The 20,436-nt window shown below is 34.2% G+C and overlaps 4 protein-coding genes across 4 annotated transcripts; all 4 read right to left on the bottom strand.

Annotated features, from left to right (window-relative positions):
• Nucleotides 1–1,555: 1,555 nt before the first annotated feature.
• On the bottom strand, nucleotides 1,556–4,349 carry LOC135833072 (esterase E4-like). The gene is made up of 10 exons (XM_065346690.1): nucleotides 4,040–4,349; nucleotides 3,820–3,957; nucleotides 3,565–3,724; nucleotides 3,297–3,485; nucleotides 3,011–3,222; nucleotides 2,770–2,935; nucleotides 2,534–2,706; nucleotides 2,243–2,402; nucleotides 2,022–2,160; nucleotides 1,556–1,946 (listed from the first exon to the last, which is right to left on the bottom strand). Exons 1-10 carry the CDS (start codon nucleotides 4,178–4,180, stop codon nucleotides 1,775–1,777), a joined length of 1,650 nt encoding a protein of 549 aa, XP_065202762.1. The 5' UTR covers nucleotides 4,181–4,349; the 3' UTR covers nucleotides 1,556–1,774.
• Nucleotides 4,350–7,037: 2,688 nt separating this feature from the next.
• LOC135835430 (juvenile hormone esterase-like) lies at nucleotides 7,038–8,389 on the bottom strand. The gene is made up of 6 exons (XM_065349685.1): nucleotides 8,381–8,389; nucleotides 8,119–8,278; nucleotides 7,857–8,045; nucleotides 7,551–7,762; nucleotides 7,306–7,471; nucleotides 7,038–7,231 (listed from the first exon to the last, which is right to left on the bottom strand). Exons 1-6 carry the CDS (start codon nucleotides 8,387–8,389, stop codon nucleotides 7,038–7,040), a joined length of 930 nt encoding a protein of 309 aa, XP_065205757.1.
• A 3,770-nt stretch (nucleotides 8,390–12,159) lies between these two features.
• Nucleotides 12,160–15,333, bottom strand: LOC135833075 (esterase FE4-like). Its single transcript, XM_065346694.1, has 10 exons — nucleotides 15,096–15,333; nucleotides 14,891–15,028; nucleotides 14,651–14,813; nucleotides 14,396–14,581; nucleotides 13,842–14,056; nucleotides 13,196–13,355; nucleotides 12,927–13,102; nucleotides 12,680–12,839; nucleotides 12,492–12,609; nucleotides 12,160–12,394 (listed from the first exon to the last, which is right to left on the bottom strand). Exons 1-10 carry the CDS (start codon nucleotides 15,234–15,236, stop codon nucleotides 12,232–12,234), a joined length of 1,620 nt encoding a protein of 539 aa, XP_065202766.1. The 5' UTR covers nucleotides 15,237–15,333; the 3' UTR covers nucleotides 12,160–12,231.
• A 1,420-nt stretch (nucleotides 15,334–16,753) lies between these two features.
• On the bottom strand, nucleotides 16,754–20,401 carry LOC135833071 (esterase E4-like). Its single transcript, XM_065346689.1, has 10 exons — nucleotides 20,197–20,401; nucleotides 19,774–19,911; nucleotides 19,533–19,692; nucleotides 19,278–19,463; nucleotides 18,977–19,191; nucleotides 18,750–18,903; nucleotides 18,509–18,681; nucleotides 18,045–18,204; nucleotides 17,849–17,966; nucleotides 16,754–17,017 (listed from the first exon to the last, which is right to left on the bottom strand). Exons 1-10 carry the CDS (start codon nucleotides 20,335–20,337, stop codon nucleotides 16,852–16,854), a joined length of 1,611 nt encoding a protein of 536 aa, XP_065202761.1. The 5' UTR covers nucleotides 20,338–20,401; the 3' UTR covers nucleotides 16,754–16,851.
• Between the last annotated feature and the right edge of the window lie 35 nt (nucleotides 20,402–20,436).

Raw genomic sequence — 20,436 nt, 5'->3', positions numbered from 1 at the left:
TGTAGGTACGTACGAGTACTTAATTTAAAATTTCGATTTTGAAATAAGAGAAAAGCAAATTGGCCCGAGCAAAGCGGGAGCAAAAGCTTGGGAAAATGTATGTGTAAAGAGAATCAAAAAAGCATATTTTTTGTGGTTTAAACATGGCCACGGGGGTCTCTTGGTGTCTCGAGGCCCCTGGTGATCGCGAGGTAATATCATTGGCCAGTTTGTCACTCCGGATAGCCTGTTGTAAATTTTCAAAACTATTGCCAATTTTTTTTTGTTTTGGTGGGTTCGGAACTTCAAAAAAATGTTTTGTGGTTTCACAAGTATGATGTTCAAAATGAGAAGTGTTCATCGACGAGAAAGACTAATGTGAAATATATGTGTATTATTCGCAATGTGTAGGTACCTAGTATACTTTTGAAAATTTATGGTTGAACTTCATGAATTTTACTCATTGTTTGAAGAAGTGTTTCTTTCATATTGATGAAGTTTGGTGAATTTTTTTATGAATTTTAAAATTTTTTATTGAAAAAGTTGATTTATTTATTGGTTTTAGTTCACTTTTTTCAAAAAATGAACACGTCTTATTTCTAAATGTTTCTATTGCGATTCTTAAGGTGGTTAAATTATCTAAATGCAAAGAAATTTTCATTTTTCCGATTGTTAGGCATCTCATGAAATGCCTACCGATTATATTTTAGAATTTTTCTTAGAAAAGTCGGATTAAACAAGATTTTGATATTTAAAAAAAACAAAAGCAAAAACGAAAAAAATTTGAGTGATTACTTGTTTTAGAAATTCAGAATTTTTTCCAAATCCAAATTTACAAATGCAGGCGGAAGCACGAAGCCAAGTCGATAGAAATTCACTGTAAAATTTCATCAGTTGAGAATTTTTTCAATTTTTACCTCAATTTTTTCAAAACGCAAAATTTTATTCCCCTTTTTCAGCAACTTCGAGAGCTCACAAGGAAAAAATTTGGATTTTCGATTTCGCGATCGAATTTCATTTTGGAATTATTTTAAGAAATTCGGTTTATGTATGAAAACTGATGCTGTTTCTATGAAGCATCAGAATTTTTCAACAGAAACAGTTTTCATTTCAGATGACGATGACGCCTGGACTTGTATGGGAAATTTATCAATTTGAACTTTCGATCTTACTTTACTGAAATAATTTCTTTTTGCAAATTTGATTTTCTTCACATTTAGTAATTTCCTAATTTTTACTGTAAGTAGGTACATTGAAATAAGAAACTTATCTTTCAATTTCTCCTTCGAATTCCAAAATAAAATTTCAACCAATTTACAGACTCGCACAAAATTTTATTTTATTCAGGACAGAAATATTTCAAAATTCAGAAACAAAAATATTGTTGATTCTTTAAAGTTTTTAAAAAACTTTAATTTGTACCTAAAGTAATGTAATTTGTACCCACCACTTTTTTTTAAATTTAAATTTTCAAAATGAAAAAAAAAGGTGAAAATTGAAAACCTTGGCGTTATTTCACTATATTTCATTCCAAATTCGTTGTGGTGTAAACCTTTTTGCGAAAGAGATGTCGAAGTTGTTGAAAAGAGGGATTGAAATTTTGTGTTGTAAAGCATTAAATTTTTTCCTTAGCAGTTTTTTTTTTGTTGAAAAAATGAAGGAAAACAATTGAAAAAATTAGCTGATAATATTTTACATCACCGATCATTTAATTCAATTTTTTGTAATGTCACAATCTGATTGTTCAGCCCTTTGGAACCAATTGATTAAGCAAGTTTTGAAAGCAATGCATATTTTATTTTTCACGATGTTCTCCAAATTGTTTTTTTAAGGTATGCCAAAATTCCATCCGTTTTCCATTCAATAATTCGTGTTTCATTTCCAGTTCTTCGTTTATATTCAGATAACACGGACTTTCAGGTTTGGAAGGTTCCCAGTTCACTTGCATGTCAACATTGTTAGGATTTCTATCATATTGAACATTTTTATGTTGGTAAATGACTATCATCGGTGAGAATCCCACTTACTTGACTATTTCTTACCCATTTTTAGCGAAGGTAGTGAAAAGATTCGTCAATGTGTCTATCATTTTACGATCTTTTGGGTGCTGCTGGTCTGCACTTCCACCCATTCTGTTTTCATCGGAACACCAGTATGCATAATCGGCCGCGTGGAAAGCACCTGCATATTAATCGAGTTGATGTACATACTTACTATGAATTCTTTTCTATTTCATTGTAGAAAAAAGTGTTTTGATTAGTACCGTCTAAAGGTTTTTCCATGTAGGGTGAGATTTTCTTTTTCATCACACATAATTTGCCATCGTAGGCGAAATTATAAACGTAGACTGGCGAAGAAGCATCCGATGAGATAACATTGATCAATGTGTCGTATACATCCGATAGGGCAACGTCGGTTAAAATCTGGAAATTCATTGAACCCGATACATAAATCTTTCTCAGATTGGTACAGGGTTTCAATTTTTCATGGTAAAGTAGGTAAGTAAGTACTGTTATATTCCTCGTTGAGGTGTTAAACTAAAATTAAATCTTACATCACATTTGGTTGAATGTGACGCCTCGTCTAATGATTTACCATCCACGTAAAAATTCTCCACTTGTTGTTGTATTTGTTTTGATTCATCTTCATTTAAATTAGCTCCCCATCCCCATACATTTTGGCAGAGACATTTGTGGAACAATTTAGAAAGAGATCGTTCCAGTTTTGCTATAAATATAAAACAGATTATAACCTACCTATCTGAATAAATTTACAGTCGATAAAGCTTACCAAGCAGAGCTACTCCCATTGCACCCTCTCGTTCACAAAATCCCACCATGATTGGTACTCGATTCGTGGAACCAATGAGCTTTTCTGGTGATAAAGGCAGTGGAGACCTATCGCTCGATTCGCCTAACGGTATGAAAGGTGAGGTTGGGAAAACTGGTAATCCTGTCTGAGAATTGCAATTTTTTTAATGCAGCATGATAAAGAGAAAAACTGTGAGATGGGGTTGATCCAATGCAATTACATAATAATCTCGCATTTGATGTAATTTCGATAGCAGGTAAAGATCCACTCGAAATTGTTTTAAAAAGTTCAATAATTTACGTTTATCTTCTATTTTTCCTTCGTAACCTTGTTCACGTGCCATTTTGTAAGCCAAAGCAATATGTTCATTGCAGGTTATTAGAGTTGGGTTGAATACGTACATGCCCATTAGTATTGCTTTATGGTATAAACCTGTGCGCGGATTCAAAGCAATCGTTGATCAAAACAAATCGGTGAAAAAAGTCGATTCCCGAATATTTTTTTACCTTTTGCTAATGGTGATAGTAGCAGGAAATGAACAATTGCAGATCCACTACTGCTACCTAGTAAAGTTATATTTCCAGGATCACCCCCAAATACTCGGATATTATCCCTAATCCATTCCAGACTAAGTATAATATCCTTTAGAGACTGGTTTCCAGTGCAGTGATTTTTTAAATTCAGATTCAAATGTCCTGAAATTTTCGAGTGCTTAATTGCGTGTTGATGAATGAGTAATTTTTCGAGTGGTATTCTCCTTTGATTCGCCGTTACCTAGCAAATGTAATCTGAATCCGACACTGACATAAACAATGTTTCGATTGATGATGTATCCGGGAGATCCGTAGTAATGTGGATCAGGTGAACCGTGAAAGAATCCTCCAGGATGTATATTTACTATTACTGCTTTCAGATTATCATATTTCGGATTTATCTAAGATGGTACATATAAGCAGATGTTTCAGCAGTCAGTACTACATTTAGTCGTAATTCCACTTTTTAGTTATATTTTTAAAAGTACATAGTTACCTCCGTTGTGTGAATATTATTGTACAAACAATTTTCATCTCCAGTTATATTCTGTTTTCTTAATGAAAATTGTAGGCAGCCTTGCTTTTGAGAGGTCGCGTCGAGAATAGTATTCCAGGGTTTCACCTTCACAGGATCCTGTTAAGACCCCAAGAATGCCATTATTTTCAACCTTTATTTTCTTGATTTTTTTCTCTATTTACATAACAGTTGTAATTACTTTGAAACGCGCTAGACCTGCCGTCGATTGCCCATAAGGAACCCCGAAAAATGAATAATACTCCACGCCAGAATAAACACTTTTTGTTTTGAAACCGCGTATTTTACCTTCTTTTACAGTTACAGTAACTTTTTGTGACATTTTTTGTAGAATAATGATACATATATTTTACTTCAATATTGAATATTGTGAGATGTAAGTATGCCAATTCGAAAATTCACTTATGGTAACACCTTTTCATTGTACATATGAAAACAAAACCGTTTCTGTAGTGTGACTATAATTAGTATACCTACGTACGTTTATCAACATGAGGATGGTACCTAATGTTCAAAGGTAGTTGTTTTCAAGTTAGATGTTAGATTGTATGCCAGTATATCAGTCATAAAAAACGAAAAAATAAGGAGTTACGGAAAAAAACACGAAGTAAGGCTTAATACTTGAGACATTTTTGAATTTTTGTCAAGTGTGCGAGGACTGCGAGGTGTTTAATGGATCAATAAAGTCAATAATATTGCGTATGTTGATATGCTTGAAGCGAAGGTTTCAATGCAGCATGCCTCTCGTTCGTGAAAAAGTTGAGAATTTGTATTATGGTTCAGCAAATCGTAAAAAAAAATTGTCAATAAAAATCATCAAAATGTGAAGAATAATCTGTCAATCTCAGCCAAAAATTGTCATCTTTGGCCCCTTCCAATCGGTTTTTCCAATTTTGCGGAGATGATAACCACGCCTTAGCGGGAGTTATTCATGAAAATTCCTGGAAAATTTTCAAACGTATCTTCTTGGCGAAATGTGCATTTTTAGTTAGGCGAGTTCTTTCAGAGGTGCAATAATAAAAACAAAAATATGTATTGTGTAGTAGGAACCTCACCGAAGTATTCAATAAAACAGCTGTGGATGGGACTTGAATTTCACCTCATATCCGCAGTTTTTGGCGTATATATCGCAAACGGAGCGTCAAATTCGAAAATTTATATCGACTTATAAGACAGCTGAGAAGATTTGCAATCGTCATAATGTTGATGGATTTTCATTTTTGATCACTATTTAACACATTTTTTTTTTTTTTTTTTTTTTTTTGAAAAAACGAAAACACACGTACGATTAGTGCACAACTTACACACGCATTGCAAACTTAAACACTCCCTAAATCGTATTTTCCAATGAATTTGACAGTCTGTGGTTTGTTTCTTTGAAAAGAGCGTTGAATTTCCTATAATATGAATCACTCAAAAAGTGAAAAACTATTTTTATACGCCTCAGGTCCCTTTCACCATTCCAAGTCACATATATTTTTCAGAATTTTTTGTATAAGTAAGTGAAAGACATACTCGTATATTCAAAGATCTAGAAAACTTTTTTTCACGATTTTCCTTCCCAATGCGGTCAATTTCGTCTTATTTTTTTCTCCCAATTTTTGATTGATAGAATTGTATCCCAGCGTTTGAGAACCTTTATCTCTTCTTTTCAGAAACCCCATGGGCCCATCGAGCCAAAATTCATTTCAGGATTGCTAATATCAACTCGTGTTGTGAGGAATTGAATAAAATGAAAATAAAAGTTTGAATACTTATTAAATTAGAAATTATACCTACTCAACATTTTTATTAATTATTTCATAATAAATTAATTTATTAGAATTGACCTTTTGCTGTTTACTCTCTAAATTTGAAACAATGAAATTTCAATTCAGTAGATTTTCTACTCTGCTGTTTTGCAGTCAGAAACTACTGCTTTTAAAAAGGCGAAATGTCGTGACTGCTAATTGTAAGCAGTGAAATTTCACTGTTTAAAATTTAGAGAGTACCATTTCTCCACACTCATTGCCTACACTGACGAAACAATTTTTTTTTGTTTTCCCAGAGGGAAAATATTGACCAAAGAACATTCGAATCCGCCATATCTCCAAACCTAATGCCCCTACACAAAACTTTTTAAAAATAAAAATGCATTAAATGATTTTGAAAGGGAGATGGTGGTTCATAGCTGAATGAATTGAATTCAAATAGTAGGTAGGCTACAATAGTAGAACTTCTTCCAGTTGTTGGTCCACAGAAGCGCTTTCTGTAGATGTGATGAAAATTGGTTTCCATTTTTTCAAGTATCAAAAATTGGCTAGAAAAGCTGATAATAATACATATTTCTCCCTATAAGTCATCTAAATACATACATACACATGTGGAAACAAAGTATTATTTGGAACCAATTGATTGAGCAAGTTTTGAAAAGAAACGCATATTTATTTTTCACAATGTTCTCCAAATTGTTTTTTTAAATTATGCCAAAAATCCATTCGTTTTCTATTCAATAATTCGTGTTTCATTTCCAGTTCTTCGTTTATATTCAGATAACACGGACTTGCAGGCTTGGAAGGTTCCCAGTTCACTTGCAGGTCAACATTGTTAGGATTTCTACCATATTAAACATTCTTATGTTGGTAAATGACTATCATCGGTAAGAAATTAAGAATCCTACCTACTCGACTATTTCTTACCCATTTTTAGCGAATGTAGTGAAAAGATTCGTCAATGTGTCTATCATTTTACGATCTTTTGGGTGCTGCTGGTCTGCACTTCCTCCCATTCTGTTTTCATCGGAACACCAGTATGCATAATCGGCCGCGTGGAAAGCACCTGCATATTAATCGAGTTGATGTACATACTATGAATTGTTTTCTATTTCATTGTAGAAAAAAGTGTTTTGATTAGTACCGTCTAAAGGTTTTTCCATGTAGGGAGAGATTTTCTTTTTCATCACACATAATTTGCCATCGTATGCGAAATTATAAACGTAGACTGGCGAAGAAGCATCCGATGAGATAACATTGATCAATGTATCGTATACATCCGATAGGGCAACGTCGGTTAAAATCTGGAAATTCATTGAACCCGATAAATTAATCTTTCTCAGGTACATAGGTACAGGGTTACAATGTTTCATGGGAAAGTAGATAGGTAAGTCTAGGTAGATACTGTTATATTCCTCGTTAAGGTGTTCAGCTGAAATTAAATCTTACATCACATTTGGTTGATTGTGACGCCTCGTCTAATGATTTACCATCCACGTAAAAATTCTGCACTTGTTGTTGTATTTGTTTTGATTCATCTTCATTTAAATTAGCTCCCCATCCCCATACATTTTGGCTGAGACATTTGTGGAACAATTGAGAAAGAGATTGTTTTAGTTTTTCTATAAATATAAAACAGATTGACTATAGGTACAAAGTAACCTATTTGAACAAATTTGCAGTGGATAAAGCCTACCAAGCAGAGCTACTCCCATTGCACCTTCTCGTTCACAAAATCCCACCATGATTGGTACTCTGTTGGTTGAAGCAATGAGCTTGTCTGGAGATAACGGCAATGGGGAATTATCGCTTGATTCACCTAGTGGGACGAAAGGTGAGGTTGGGAAAACTGGTAATCCTGTCTGAGAATTGAATTTTTTTAAATACAGCATGATAAAGAGAACAACTGTGAGATGGGGTTAATCGAATGCAATTACATACATAATAATCTCGCATTTGATGTAATTTTGATAGCAAGTAAAGATCCAGTCGAAATTGTTTTAAGAAGTTCAATAATTTACGTCTATCTTCTATTTTTCCTTCGTAACCTTGTTCACGTGCTATTTTGTAAGCCAAAGTAATATGTTCATTGCAGGTTATTAGAGTTGGGTTGAATATGTACATGCCCATTAGTATTGCTTTGTGGTATAAACCTATGCACGGATTACAATGCAATCGTTCAAATCGTTGATCAAAACAAATCAGTGAAAAAAGTCGATTCCCGTTTTCCGAATATTTTTGTTTTACCTTTTGCTAATGGTGACAGTAACAGGCAGTGAACTATTGCAGATCCACTGCTGCTACCCAGTAAAGTTATATTCCCAGGATCACCTCCAAATACGCGAATGTTATCCCTTATCCATTCCAGACTAAGTATGATATCCTTCAGAGACTGGTTTCCAGTGCAGTGATTTTTTAAATTCAGATTCAAATGTCCTGAAATGTACGAGTGCATAATTATTGTATGTGGATGAATGAGTATTCTTTTGAGTGGTATATGCTCCTTTACCTAGCAAATGTAATCTGTATCCGACACTGACATAAACGATGTTTCGATTGATGATGTATCCGGGAGATCCGTAGTAATGTGGATCAGGTGAACCGTGAAAGAATCCTCCAGGATGTATATTTACTATTACTGCTTTCAGATTATCATATTTCGGATTTATCTAAGATGGTACATATACTTAAGCAGATGTTTCAGCAGTCAGTACTACATATCTACATCATGATTCCAGTTCTTGGTAATATTTTTAAAAGTACATAGTTACCTCCGTCATGTGAATATTATTGTACAAACAATCAAGCCCGTATCCAGGATTCCCTCCTGGGGGGTGATGAATGACTCATAAGTAGGGGACAAAAATCACAAAATTCCCAATGGGCTCAAATGTATACAAATTTTAATAGTAGGCACATTTCAGACATTTTCATGCTGAATTTCAGCTTGAAAAACGTGTTGATCAGAATGAGGTTTTTGAAATTTATCCAGTAAATTGTTTATACCTATTTATAATGAAATTCAGACAAGCACGAGCGAAGCGAGGGCAAAATTTTGGAAATTTGTCAATCCAAAGAGTAAAAAATACCACATTTCTGATTGTAAAATTGATTTTTCTGGATTTAACTTGACACTCCTCACGTCCTCAGACTCAAATCAGTAGTTTGTTCAACTAGGGAGCGATAATGATTTTTGACGATTTTCGAGGTTTATTGCCCAAGCGTCGCGAGGCAAATAATTCAAAATTGTCGAAAATAATTTTTACTCCTGTGTTGGATAACATATTTTTCGTTATGAGAGAGAAAAATTCCAGTACCTATTCAATTCCAATAATGATCAGTAAGCTGGAGCAAAAGGAGCACTTTTTCACCCTTATAATAATGAAAAATATGCTTCCAGAAATTTCAATTTCAAAAAAGAAAAGCAAACTGAAGCATTGGAAATTCATAATTTAAGAAAGAAAAATAATTAGTACATAGATTATGGAACTACCTAGGGAGAGATAATGTGATTTTCAATGAATTTTGAAGTTTGTATAGCAAATTATCTCCCTAGAAACAAACAACATGATTTTTTTCCTGCGATTTAATGCAAGAAATCGTAAGAAATTATATTAACCTAAGAATTTGTTGGCCCTGGGGGGTGATTGTACCCCAAATCACCCCCCTTGAATACGCCCTTGCAAACAATCTTCATCTCCAGTCATATTGTGTTTTCTTAATGAAAATTGTAAGCAGCCTTGCTTTTGAGAGGTTGCGTCGAGAATAGTATTCCAGGGTTTCACCTTCACAGGATCCTGTTAAGACCCCAAGAATGTCATTATTACCTACCTTTATTTTCATAATTTTTTTCCTATTTACATAGGTAACAGTTTGTATTTACTTTGAAACGTGTTACACCTGCTGTCGATTGCCCATAAGGAATCCCGAGAAATGAATAATATTCTACGCCAGAATAAGCACTTTTTGTTTTAATACCGCGTAGTTTACCTTCTTTCACAGTTACAGTAACTTTTTGCGACATATTTTGTAGAATAATGATAGATATTTTATTTCAAAATTGAATAGGTATTGTGAGATGTATGCCAACTCGACAATTCACTTTCGTATAATGAAAGAAAAACTGTTTTTGTTGTGTGACTAATTACATCTATGAACATGAGCATGGTAATGTTCACAGGTAGAGGTAGTTGTTTTCAAGTTAGATGTTAGATTGTATGCCAGTAGGTATATCAGTCATAAAAAACGAAAAAAGAACAAATTATGGGGAAACACGAAGTAAGGCTTATTTTATTTTATTTCTCAATATTTGTGAAATTTTTCAGTTGTTGTCAAGTATGCGAGGATTGCATTGCAATGTGTTTTTAATAGGTCAATGAAGTCTTGAAGTCAATAGTACGTAAGTTGATATTCAATGCAGTATGCCTACCGTTCGTGAAAAAGTAGAGGTTGAATTACAGTCCAGGAAATCGTAATAAAATTGTCAAAAAATCATCGAAAGTTGAATAATAATAATAATTAATAAGTTGATATGCTTCAAACGAGGGTTTCAATGCAGGATGCCTATCGTTCGTGAAAAATTTGAGTAGTTTAATTATTGGGCGAAAAAGTCTTTAAAAAAATTGTCAAGAAATCATCAAAAGTTGAGGAATTGCTCCAAAATTTAAAAATCTTCTTGAAACTTGTAAGTGCGCTTTTTATTAGTACATTTTTTTTTTTCAAGAGCATAGCCGGGTACTACCTCGTTCCTTGTGGTTTAAAATCTCTCGACGTGAAATTTTCTAGATCGCGATACCAGCAATTTTAAAAAACGGTAAAATTGCGATTTCAGCTGAAAATTTTCATCTTTGGCAGCTTTCGACCGAATTTCCCCAATATTGCGAAGATGATAGACAGCCACTAGCGAGAGTTATTCATGAAAATTTGTGTAAAATTTTTTAAACGTATCTTCTTGGCGAATGCGGTCAATTTTGTCATATTCTTTTCTCCCAATACATATATCATAAAATGCCCCTAAATACGCCATCACCATCGACCCAAGTTTGGATCAGATTCGTCATCAATTTTTTCCTCAGTGTTTCTTAATGAAATTGAATCCCACCGTTTTGCGAACCCCTGTTTTTTCTTTTTAGAACATCCATCGTGCCAAAATTTATTTCCGGACTGCTAATATCAACTCGTTGTGTGAAGAATTGAATAAAATGAAAATGAAAGTTGAAATAGCAATTACTCACTCAATATTTTTGTATTCCTTTTTTTGTTTTTGTTTGTTTGTTTTTTGTGAAAATTTGGTTTACTAAAAGAACATTGCTGTCGAAGCCAATTTTTCGATTTTACACAGATGTTGAGTTTTTTTCATGGAGAATAAAAATTTTTGGATCAGAATTTAAAAATGGTTGAAATTGAATTAATTTTTTCTTTCTAATCGATTTATTCTTTGTTCAAAGTTTGTGATGTGACGCCATAAAATTCAACCTACTCGTATTTCTTTATGTTTGAGTACAAAATCAACGTTTTAATGCTCCAAAATTTTCCCTTCTCGATTTCAGGGAGTGGCAACCCAGTTAACATGCGAGCAGTTCATGTTGGTGTTTTACATTTACCAGGCGAATTACTCGTCAGTAGATATTTTGATGTACCTACCTACTTAGTTTTTCTCTTCTCTGGCTATTCTTCTGTGTCATTCAATATAAATTATCAGTAGATTGTTTTTGGTTGTCTTTATTTCATAATAAATAAATTTATAAGAATTGACCTTTCGCTGTTTCCCATTTCTGTTTTTCAAAACGCAATTGTCGTGGAGGAAGAAAGAAGAGCAGTGTTTACAAATAATAATGTCAATTTGAATCTGGCACTATCAAAAATATACCTAACGTCATTACATAATACACGGATTTTTTTTTTTTTTTCAATTTTGTGAAATTGGGTGGGTCGCCACCAAGGCATTATAGGTGTTTCATCTTAGAAATAAGTTCATGTTCGAAATATCTGTTTGAACATTGTTGAGGCACTCCACTCCCCCTTCATACCCCTTTACGTCCAATTAAAGTTTCTGTGCAGTAGGTACAAGGTTTGAGGGAACGACCTTTCTATAGGTACTTATACTGATTAATATTTTACACTCAATTTTTCAAGTTTATTGTTCAACGTCAGCGACATTATCGTTACTATGTCGTTACCGAGTTGAACCTCTATAAACGGTGGTTTTATCATTTATCTTCATCCTCAATGTTACTCGTCAAGCTTGGAAACGTTGGTCCGTCATTTTTGACTGTTGTAGATACGAGTAGGTAGGTAGTAGGTACATGTTAGTTGAGGCGATTCGTACTGTGGAATTGTTCAAATTGCGCAATATGCATGCTTCATTTTTATCTGATTGAAAAAGTTGAATAACATGAGGTTATTTTGATTGTTTGGTAAAGTTTATTTACAAGGTGGAAAAATTGGGGTTTAGTGGAAAATTTTCTGAACTTACGACTTCCTATGATAGAAGGTAAAAATGTGCAGGTAATTAGAGAGTTTTTTTGTCGTTCAAATAAACTCTATGGAATAAAGGTTCAATCTATGCGAACATGTATTTCATTTATATGAGGTATAGGATTCATTAATGTTACAGCCTATTTTACTTATTGACCATCTTTTTTCTCAGCTCGTTCCAAAATTGCGATCTTTTGTCGTTCAACTTCCCATCGATTATTTTGATTGTTGTATTGAAATTTAAATAGCATGGCTGGGAAATTGTGGAAGGTTTCCATTGAAAATGTAAATGTTCGCAATTCGGATTGCTGAAAGATGAAAAAACAAATTATGAGCAAAAATGGATATAAATTAAAACATATCTAAAGCTAAAATGCCTCTGTCACCGAGTACTCGTACACTTACCCAGTTTTTGCGAAAGTTGAAATTGCCAATGTAAAAACACTGATCATTTCTCGAGTCTCGTTATTTGGAATTTCATCGCAGCAACTCCAATAATTGAAATCACAGCCGTGAAAAGTGCCTGAAATTGAGGGAAATTCGAGTATTTCTTCCAACCTGTCTTGGAATTGTGTGCAATTAGGATACCAAACCTTCTAGTTTTTCTCCCAGTACATCTTTCACAGCTGTTTTTATGGTGTAAACGTCGCCTTCGAAATTGAATTCAAATACGTATACTGATTCGGGAAAATCGTTTGCTATCACGTTGATCAGTGTGTCGTAAACGTCTGATAATATTATATCAGTTTGGATCTGTCGAATAATATTTTTATTCAGGTATTTGGTTTATTAGCCGATGTGCTGATGATGTAATAGGACTTGAAATTGGAGAGCACTTACATCTGTTTTGACCGATAAAATGGCACGTTCTATGGGTTGGCCTTGATTGTAGAAGTTTTCGATTTCCTTGCGAATAAATGAGATATCTTTCTCTCGTAACTCGTATCCCCATCCCCAGCTATTTTGACAAAACGATGTCATGAAATTTTTTTCCGTATTTTTTTTCAATTCTCCCACTGAAAAAAATTCGAAATATTCTAGAATGAAATTTTCATTCGAATTACAAGTATAATATATGATATGGGGAGGTTATTCAAAATATCACTTACGGCAAAATCCCATGACTGATTCCTTATCACAGAATCCTATCAAGAGAGGTATTCGCATCATGGATGAGATTAATTTGCGTGGTGATTCTGGTAACACTGCGTTTTCCCCTTGGTCGATTGTTGGCAAAAAGATTCCTAGCGGAATCAGAGGAGCTAAATTCTGAAAAATTAATTGAACATTGATATGGTCAGTAGTCTGAAATCTATTTATCCTGTTTGGAGACAATTTTTGCCTTTTTATTTTTTTTCAGAACTTTGTTTTTGATAATAAGTTATGGAAAAGTCGTGAATTTTGCCAGAAACACTGTTGAATTTTTTTAAAAGCCCATTAAATAAAAAAAATAAAATAAAAAATCTGTTCTAAAAATCAGAAAAATGAAAAATCTGACATACCTACTTGCCTACAAATTTTCAGAAAATTCCTTGCAGTTTCAATTTATTTATTTTTTTGGGGGGAGGAGGTATTTTCATGCAGTAAAAATGCGAAAAATAGGTCATGAAAAAGTCATTATTTTTTTGTCTGGGAGTTTTGCTATAGATATCCTGTAATTTTTTTAATATTCTCAACTATGTATTGGATTTAATTTCCATAAAAAGCTGGACGTGAATAGTGAATAGATGTATTACTCCAATTTTAACTACCTACCTCTTGGATTTTTTTCTGTTTCTCTCTCTGTTGTATTAGAAGCACTTCGGGTTTTTGTCTTCTCAAGAACGAAAGCACTCTTTTCTTGTCATCGGTATTTCCCTTGTAACCGAGTGCAGTTACATAGTCCTTCACGAGAGATCCTTGCGAGTCTTCAAAAGGTATGGACGGATCGAATAAATACATACCCATCATTACAGCTTTATGAAATAAACCTACCTTGATCAAAATAAAGTTGGTTAGATTCAATGGCATTATTTAAAAGGCATAAGTATTCATAATGTAAATTCATCAGAGTTGTATTGATTCAGACCAGATGACAAATTATCATTTCTAACATTTTTGGGTAATTTTTGTTTGAATTGATTTAGATTAACATCAATGTGTTTTCTGTGTTCTTAAAAACTTTGTAGAGAAAAAATTGTCCTATTTTTTTGCAATTTTATTTCTGTTTGAATAATTTTTAAGAATTCCGAATCGAATGTCATTTACTTGTCCTCAAAATTCAGCTATTCTACTCAGAGAAATATTGTGCTACAACCTTATTAGCCGACCTCTTGCTGCCGAAGATAACATTAGTATGTGAATAATGGCTGATCCACTGCTGCTCCCCAACAACGTTACGTTTTCTGGATCTCCACCAAAATATCGTATGTTGTCTCTGACCCATTGAAGTGCCATTATGATATCTTTAATTCCCTGATTTCCCGAGCATTCTTCTATTCCCAAGTTGAGAAATCCTAAATCAACGTGAACTCGAAAGTAATCACGAATTTTTTGCAAAGTTCTAATACTGTCAGGCTTATCACCTAAAATATGTAATCTAAAAGCCAAACAAACGTATACGACGTTGTTTTGCATGATGTAATTCGGTGATCCAAAGTGATCGTTATTTGGGCTACCGAACATGAATGCTCCTGGATGAATATTCACGATTACTGATCTCAAAGGTTCATCTCCTTGCGGCGGTAGCTGAAACGAAAGAAAAACCCGATCGAGGATGTTAGTTAATTCGGTGTGAAATTTTTTCTAAATTTAGATTTACCTACTTTGGTTGTATGGATATTAGCAAATAAACAATCTTCTGTGCCCATAATGCGAAGTTTCCTCAAAGAAAATTGCACACATCCTGGTTTCTCGACCGTTGCGTCGTAAATGTTTTTCCATGGTTTCACTTTTACCGGATCCTTTGAGACGAATTCATGAGGAAATATTATTTTTATTTTGTATTAATTGATGAGAAGTTGGTTTTACCTTGAATCTTAAAACTCCTACAGGTGGCTGTCCATAAGGTACTCCGTGAAAAGAATAAAATTCTGTTCCTGAGAAAGTAGATGTTTGTTTGATGCCTCGTATTTTTCCATCGTTCACTGTAATTGTTACTTTGTCGGACATTTTTGGTGGAGTGTTTTGGAAAAAACGTGATAAGGCTTTGCAGGTATGGAACTTATTATTATCTTTGTGATGTATCGTTGGCGTCGAATAATCGTGTCAATTGTATCTACCTCTTTGATTTTTATGAAAGGTAATGAATATCAGGTGTCATCTTCATCGTTACATTTTTCCATTGTCGAGCTACAATGTTGGAAATAAATGTAATTTTTCATTCATATTGTAACTTATTTGTCATGTAATGGAAAATTTTTGTTTTCGAAGTCTCCAATGGAAATGGATTTAAGTATTTATTTTTCACATTAAACTCGTCATATTGTGCCTCTTATCCTTTCTATTTTGAAAAAAGCGAACTATACTGGTGGTATCAGCTACATAGGAGGTTGAATTATCTATCTAGAAAGTAAATAGGTGCCTATTTTAAGTCAGTGACCTCGAACCAGTGGGAATCTAATACATATTAAGTATATCACTTCATTTCAACATTTTTTTAGCTTTCATCCAAAACTGGGGAGGGGACGTGGGGCATTGATAAGTCATTTGCAGAACCTGAGTAGGCCTAGGCATTTTAACTCCATCCCTCGAAAGCCAAACAAACGATATTTTGAGAAATCCAGTTGATGTGATTGATTTCGAATTTTCTGCCTTTTGAGCCTTCAATGTACGGTACATATGTACATATAATAATTTTGAGGCACATCTTGCCTTTCAATTGCACTAATAATAATCAAGGAAAATGCCATTGATATGTTCCGTGAATTTTTCCAAGGTCTTGAACATGAAAATGACCTCTCTCCCCTCCTTCCCAAAAATCTCGAAAACATTTTTTTCGAATTCAGTTTTAGTTTTTTTTTTATTGTGGGGAGGGGGGGAGAGGTTTATGCATGAATGGCTCAACAATTCGAGTACAAAAAATGTTTCACTTTTTCACCAGTGTGTAAACGTGATGCAAAACTTTTTTGAATTAGCTAATCGATACAGCCAAAATTACCCCCTACTGGATGCGAGCTGCGAGATTTATTTCTGGGAAATTTGTTATCGACATTGTTTTTTTTCAGTAGGCCAGTTTCCACAAACGAACATTTTCTGACCTTGAAATAACTCAAAATCGTTAGAAAGAGCAACCTATTTTCAAGTGAAGTAGAATATATTCACATGATATAAGAAAATATGTACGTAATACAGAATTATAATTTCATACCTAATTCAAGATGAAGTGGGAGGGGCAAAAATGTACTCTTTTCTTGTTGAAATTGGGTCAAAAATTTACCTTCATGATACTAAAAACATATCTGAGGTGCCAATTTGGGGTTTAAATTAATTTTCCAAAATAATAATTGGTAAGTAGGTATCGGGTATAGGTACATGTGTATAACTGTGTGGGTATGAAAATATTAAATAAATTTCAAAATGACAAGAGAAAAATTGCTTGACCTGAATTTTCAAGAGTATCGTAAGTTATCAGTTAGGTTTTAAACAAAATAAAACGAAGTTTGGGTCACTGAACTATGAAGGAATGATTGATTGATTGATTGATTTATTATGACTTGATTACAGAGCTGTGTAGGAACAGATAATAGAAACAAAGAAATATTTCTGCAGACATAATTATTACATGCTAATTTTCTCGGCCAAACTTTTTTTGAATATTTTGCCAAAAATTCAGTCTATCGTTATTCAATTTGCCATCGACCATTTCCAGTGGATTTTTGATGCTGAAATAACACGGGTTATCTACCGTTGTTGGCTTCCATTTCACTTGAATAGCTTCAAAATTTGGATCCCTGAAAATATTCGTTTAAATTATGGTTGCACCGATAGATTTCGTCGGTCCCACCAATTTCAGAAGGGGAGGGGGACCCCTTTGAAGGAATTCAGCATCGTTGAAGCAAGTGAGAGCACCTACTCTGGACATTAGAGCAGCCACCTCTTTTGTCTTGCCTCTTTAAGGCCATGGACCCGTCTATAGCTGGCTTCCCAAGGTCGTCTGCCTGCCTACCTGCCAGTCTGTCTAGCCTCTTAAGGTCATTGACCTATCTATCTGGCTTCCCAAGGTCGTCTACCTTTCTGTCCGGCCTGTTTAGGTCATTGACTTGTATGTTTGGCTTCTCAAGGGCGTCTGTCTTCCTGTCTGACATCCTAAGGTCATTGATCCGTCTGTCCGCTTGTCTGGCTTCTCGAAGCTTCAAAATGCAAATAGAAATTTTTTAATTTAGAGACTATGCGGGCACCAGAAATCAATTTTAATTTTTGTAGTTTTTTAAAGGCCATGCAGGCTTCAAAAATCAATTTCGTATAATTTGAAGGCCTTGTCAAAGTGGGTGAGGGGGAAAGAGAAGTGCTCTGATTGGTTCTATGGATGCTCTATCCTTCAACATAATTTTTGCTGATTTTGACTGCATAGGTTGAACTATCGTATCGCTTGCTCTGCCAAAAGTTTTTTCTAAGGAGGAGAGAAGGGAGCTGCTTCAACGTCTGGACTGGGCACTCTGTCCCTGAAAAGGAGTACCCTTTTTCCTTCTGAAACTGGCAGGGCCGGCGAAATCTACTCGTATCTAGGTTATCGTTACACCTGTGGATTTGTCAAATAAAACTGCACCATAAAAGTTTCATACCCGTTTCTTGCAAAGGTAGTTACTAGCTTCGTAAATGTTTGAATCATTTGATGAGTCTCCTTATCTCCAGGATCATTGAGGCGATTCCAATAACAATGGTCACTGGTATGAAAAGAACCTGAAGAAAAATCAACTCAATAGAGATCTCTAAATTTTTGTATTTCTGAGTGTTTTCACTTGTTCACGGTTTACTTACCTTTACCCGGATCACCTGTCAAAAATATTTTAACGATGCCGTTTGAATGGAGATTGCCTTGAAATTCAAATTTATAAACAAATACCGAACTGGGCAGATCGGATGCTATAGGATTGATAACACCATCGTAAATACCAGACAAAATTATGTCAGTTTGGATCTATTCAGTAACAATCATGATTATCAGTATTCTAAGAGTACCTAATACTTTTATTTTATTTGCTCATTTTTTCCACTTTTGCAGTCTTTTGTGATTCATTTCAATAAAAACGTGGGGGTCACTATGTACAATTCCCTCAATTCTATCGTCGAATGTTTCGAAAAGAACGGTTTTAAAAAAATAAAAATGAAGTATAAGTATTTTTTATGACCACCGAAGTAAAATATATTATTGAACGAGACCTCAAAATTATCGCAACACTGGTCCCTAGTGCATTTTCAAATACGTAGATTTGCATACGTACATCCATTTTAGTAGCTTGTGATGCTTGTTCAACTGGTTGTCCATCCAAGTAGAATTCTTCTACTTCTTTATAAATCAATCGAAGGTCATCATCGCTGATATGATGCCCCCAACCAAAGCAATTCTGACGCAGTGAATTTTTAAAGTTTTTTTCCGTGAATGGTTTCATCTCACCTAATTACGTATGGAACAGATGAGTTTTGGCTGAGTTTATTATTTTAATGATTATTTATTTGACTGACCAGTAAATCCAATAGCGGATTCTATCTGCGAAAATCCCACCATGGTCGGTATTCGTGCCATTGATTCAATCAATTTTCTTGGAGTTTTTGGTAAAATATTTCCTCCATCGATTGATGGCGAAAACACACCAATTGGAAGTGTGGGGACGATATTCTGAAAATTGTATAGTCACATTATTTGTAAATATGCAGAATTCAGGTACCTACATACAATAATGATTTGATACCTGGTGCAATTTCTTTTGACATCTTCTTGCTCCTTCTAGTAACAAGACTGCTGGTTGTTTTTTTAAAAACTGTAATAATTTTTTATTATCTTGAAGATTTCCATCGTAATCGAGATCCATGGCTATCTCACGCGCGAATTGTTCATTCGTTTCTGTGTGATATACTGGCGGATTGAAAATGTATGCACCCATTAATACAGCTTTATGGAACAGACCTGTTCCAATATTGAAGAGAGATGTGGTTAAAATTATATCAACTTCTGTGTAAATTGAAGGTTAAATTGGTCAAAAATTTCAGAACCTTTTGCTGCTGGAGCTAGCATTAATACATGAATAACTTCGGATCCGCTACTGCTTCCTACTAAAGTTATGTTATCAGGATCGCCTCCGAATGATCGTATATTTTCTCGAATCCACTGAAGGGATAACAGTATATCTTTGATACCTTGATTACCCGAGCATTCTTTCAACCCCAGATTTAAAAATCCTGGGGAAAAAATGTAGAAAATGGTTTATTTTCAGGTGATGACGAAGTTAACCAAAACTGATCTTTTACCTAAAATATTCAGTCTGTGTGCAATTCCAACGTATACGACGTCATTGTGCATGATGAATTCAGGCGATCCAAAGGCTTTTGTATGTGGTGAACCAAACGTATATGCCCCAGGATGAATATTGATAATTACAGGTTTAAGAGTATCGTTTTTCCCTGGCAGCTTTTTTGGACACAGACAAAAAAATGCTTCTTTATTCGAAATACATAAGCAATGAGGAGGGAACTATGTTATTGTATGTACCTTTGGTGTATGAATATTGTTAAATAAACAATTTTCTGATCCCAAAATTTCATACGTGAGGTATGAAAATTGTATACATCCGGATTTTTCCTCTGTTGCATCGTAAATTCCTTTCCAAGGTTTCGCTTTGAGTGGATCCTAATCGAGCAACTCAAATTATGAATATTTGATCTATTTCGTTTCATGTTAAGGAATAAACAGTTGATAGGAAAAAGAAATTTCTGTCTTTGTACATTTGACAGAGGGACCAATTTATATCTTTTCCAAAAAGAAGAAATCATGCAAAAAAGTTCAGATTACTAATTCTTGCTCAAAATATCTCATAAAAAAAACCTTACAGTATGAAAAATATTGAGGTAAACAAAATAGTATTAATCACTCCATGGTTTGGTATAATTGTGTACCTGACTACAGTTATTTTACCTTAAATCGAAGACTATCGATTGGTGGTTTTCCATACGGTATTCCAAAGAAAGAGTAAAATTCAGCTCCTGAGAATTTAGAAGACTGTTTGATTCCACGAATTTGGCCCTCCTTCAACGATACTATCACCTTTTCAGTCATTTTCACTGCTGGCTTTTCATGCACACATAATACTTACTAAGCCAGTGAATGTGAAAACGTTACAAGCGAATACTTCATCGAGATAACGAAAGTATATGA

The sequence above is a fragment of the Planococcus citri genome, chromosome 1 (genome assembly GCF_950023065.1).
Source record: "Planococcus citri chromosome 1, ihPlaCitr1.1, whole genome shotgun sequence".
NCBI lineage: Eukaryota > Metazoa > Arthropoda > Insecta > Hemiptera > Pseudococcidae > Planococcus > Planococcus citri.
This window is presented reverse-complemented; position numbering and strand designations above follow the sequence as displayed.

What these genes read in the sequence shown, in the direction of transcription:
- LOC135833072 (XM_065346690.1), bottom strand. Translation starts at nt 4,180, where the DNA reads ATGTCACAAAAAGTTACTGTAACTGTAAAAGAAGGTAAAATACGCGGT. An exon ending in ACTATCACCATTAGCAAAAG is followed by an intron (nt 3,223 to 3,296) that starts GTAAAAAAATAT and finishes ATCCGCGCACAG; the next exon opens with GTTTATACCATAAAGCAATA. An exon ending in ATCAAATGCGAGATTATTAT is followed by an intron (nt 2,936 to 3,010) that starts GTAATTGCATTG and finishes TGCAATTCTCAG; the next exon opens with ACAGGATTACCAGTTTTCCC.
- LOC135835430 (XM_065349685.1), bottom strand. An exon ending in ATACAGATTACATTTGCTAG is followed by an intron (nt 8,046 to 8,118) that starts GTAAAGGAGCAT and finishes CGTACATTTCAG; the next exon opens with GACATTTGAATCTGAATTTA. An exon ending in ACTGTCACCATTAGCAAAAG is followed by an intron (nt 7,763 to 7,856) that starts GTAAAACAAAAA and finishes ATCCGTGCATAG; the next exon opens with GTTTATACCACAAAGCAATA.
- LOC135833075 (XM_065346694.1), bottom strand. Translation starts at nt 15,236, where the DNA reads ATGTCCGACAAAGTAACAATTACAGTGAACGATGGAAAAATACGAGGC. An exon ending in CTAATATCCATACAACCAAA is followed by an intron (nt 14,814 to 14,890) that starts GTAGGTAAATCT and finishes CTTTCGTTTCAG; the next exon opens with CTACCGCCGCAAGGAGATGA. An exon ending in ACTGGGAGAAAAACTAGAAG is followed by an intron (nt 12,610 to 12,679) that starts GTTTGGTATCCT and finishes CCTCAATTTCAG; the next exon opens with GCACTTTTCACGGCTGTGAT.
- LOC135833071 (XM_065346689.1), bottom strand. Translation starts at nt 20,337, where the DNA reads ATGACTGAAAAGGTGATAGTATCGTTGAAGGAGGGCCAAATTCGTGGA. An exon ending in GCTAGCTCCAGCAGCAAAAG is followed by an intron (nt 19,192 to 19,277) that starts GTTCTGAAATTT and finishes ATATTGGAACAG; the next exon opens with GTCTGTTCCATAAAGCTGTA. An exon ending in CACAAGCTACTAAAATGGAT is followed by an intron (nt 18,205 to 18,508) that starts GTACGTATGCAA and finishes GTTACTGAATAG; the next exon opens with ATCCAAACTGACATAATTTT.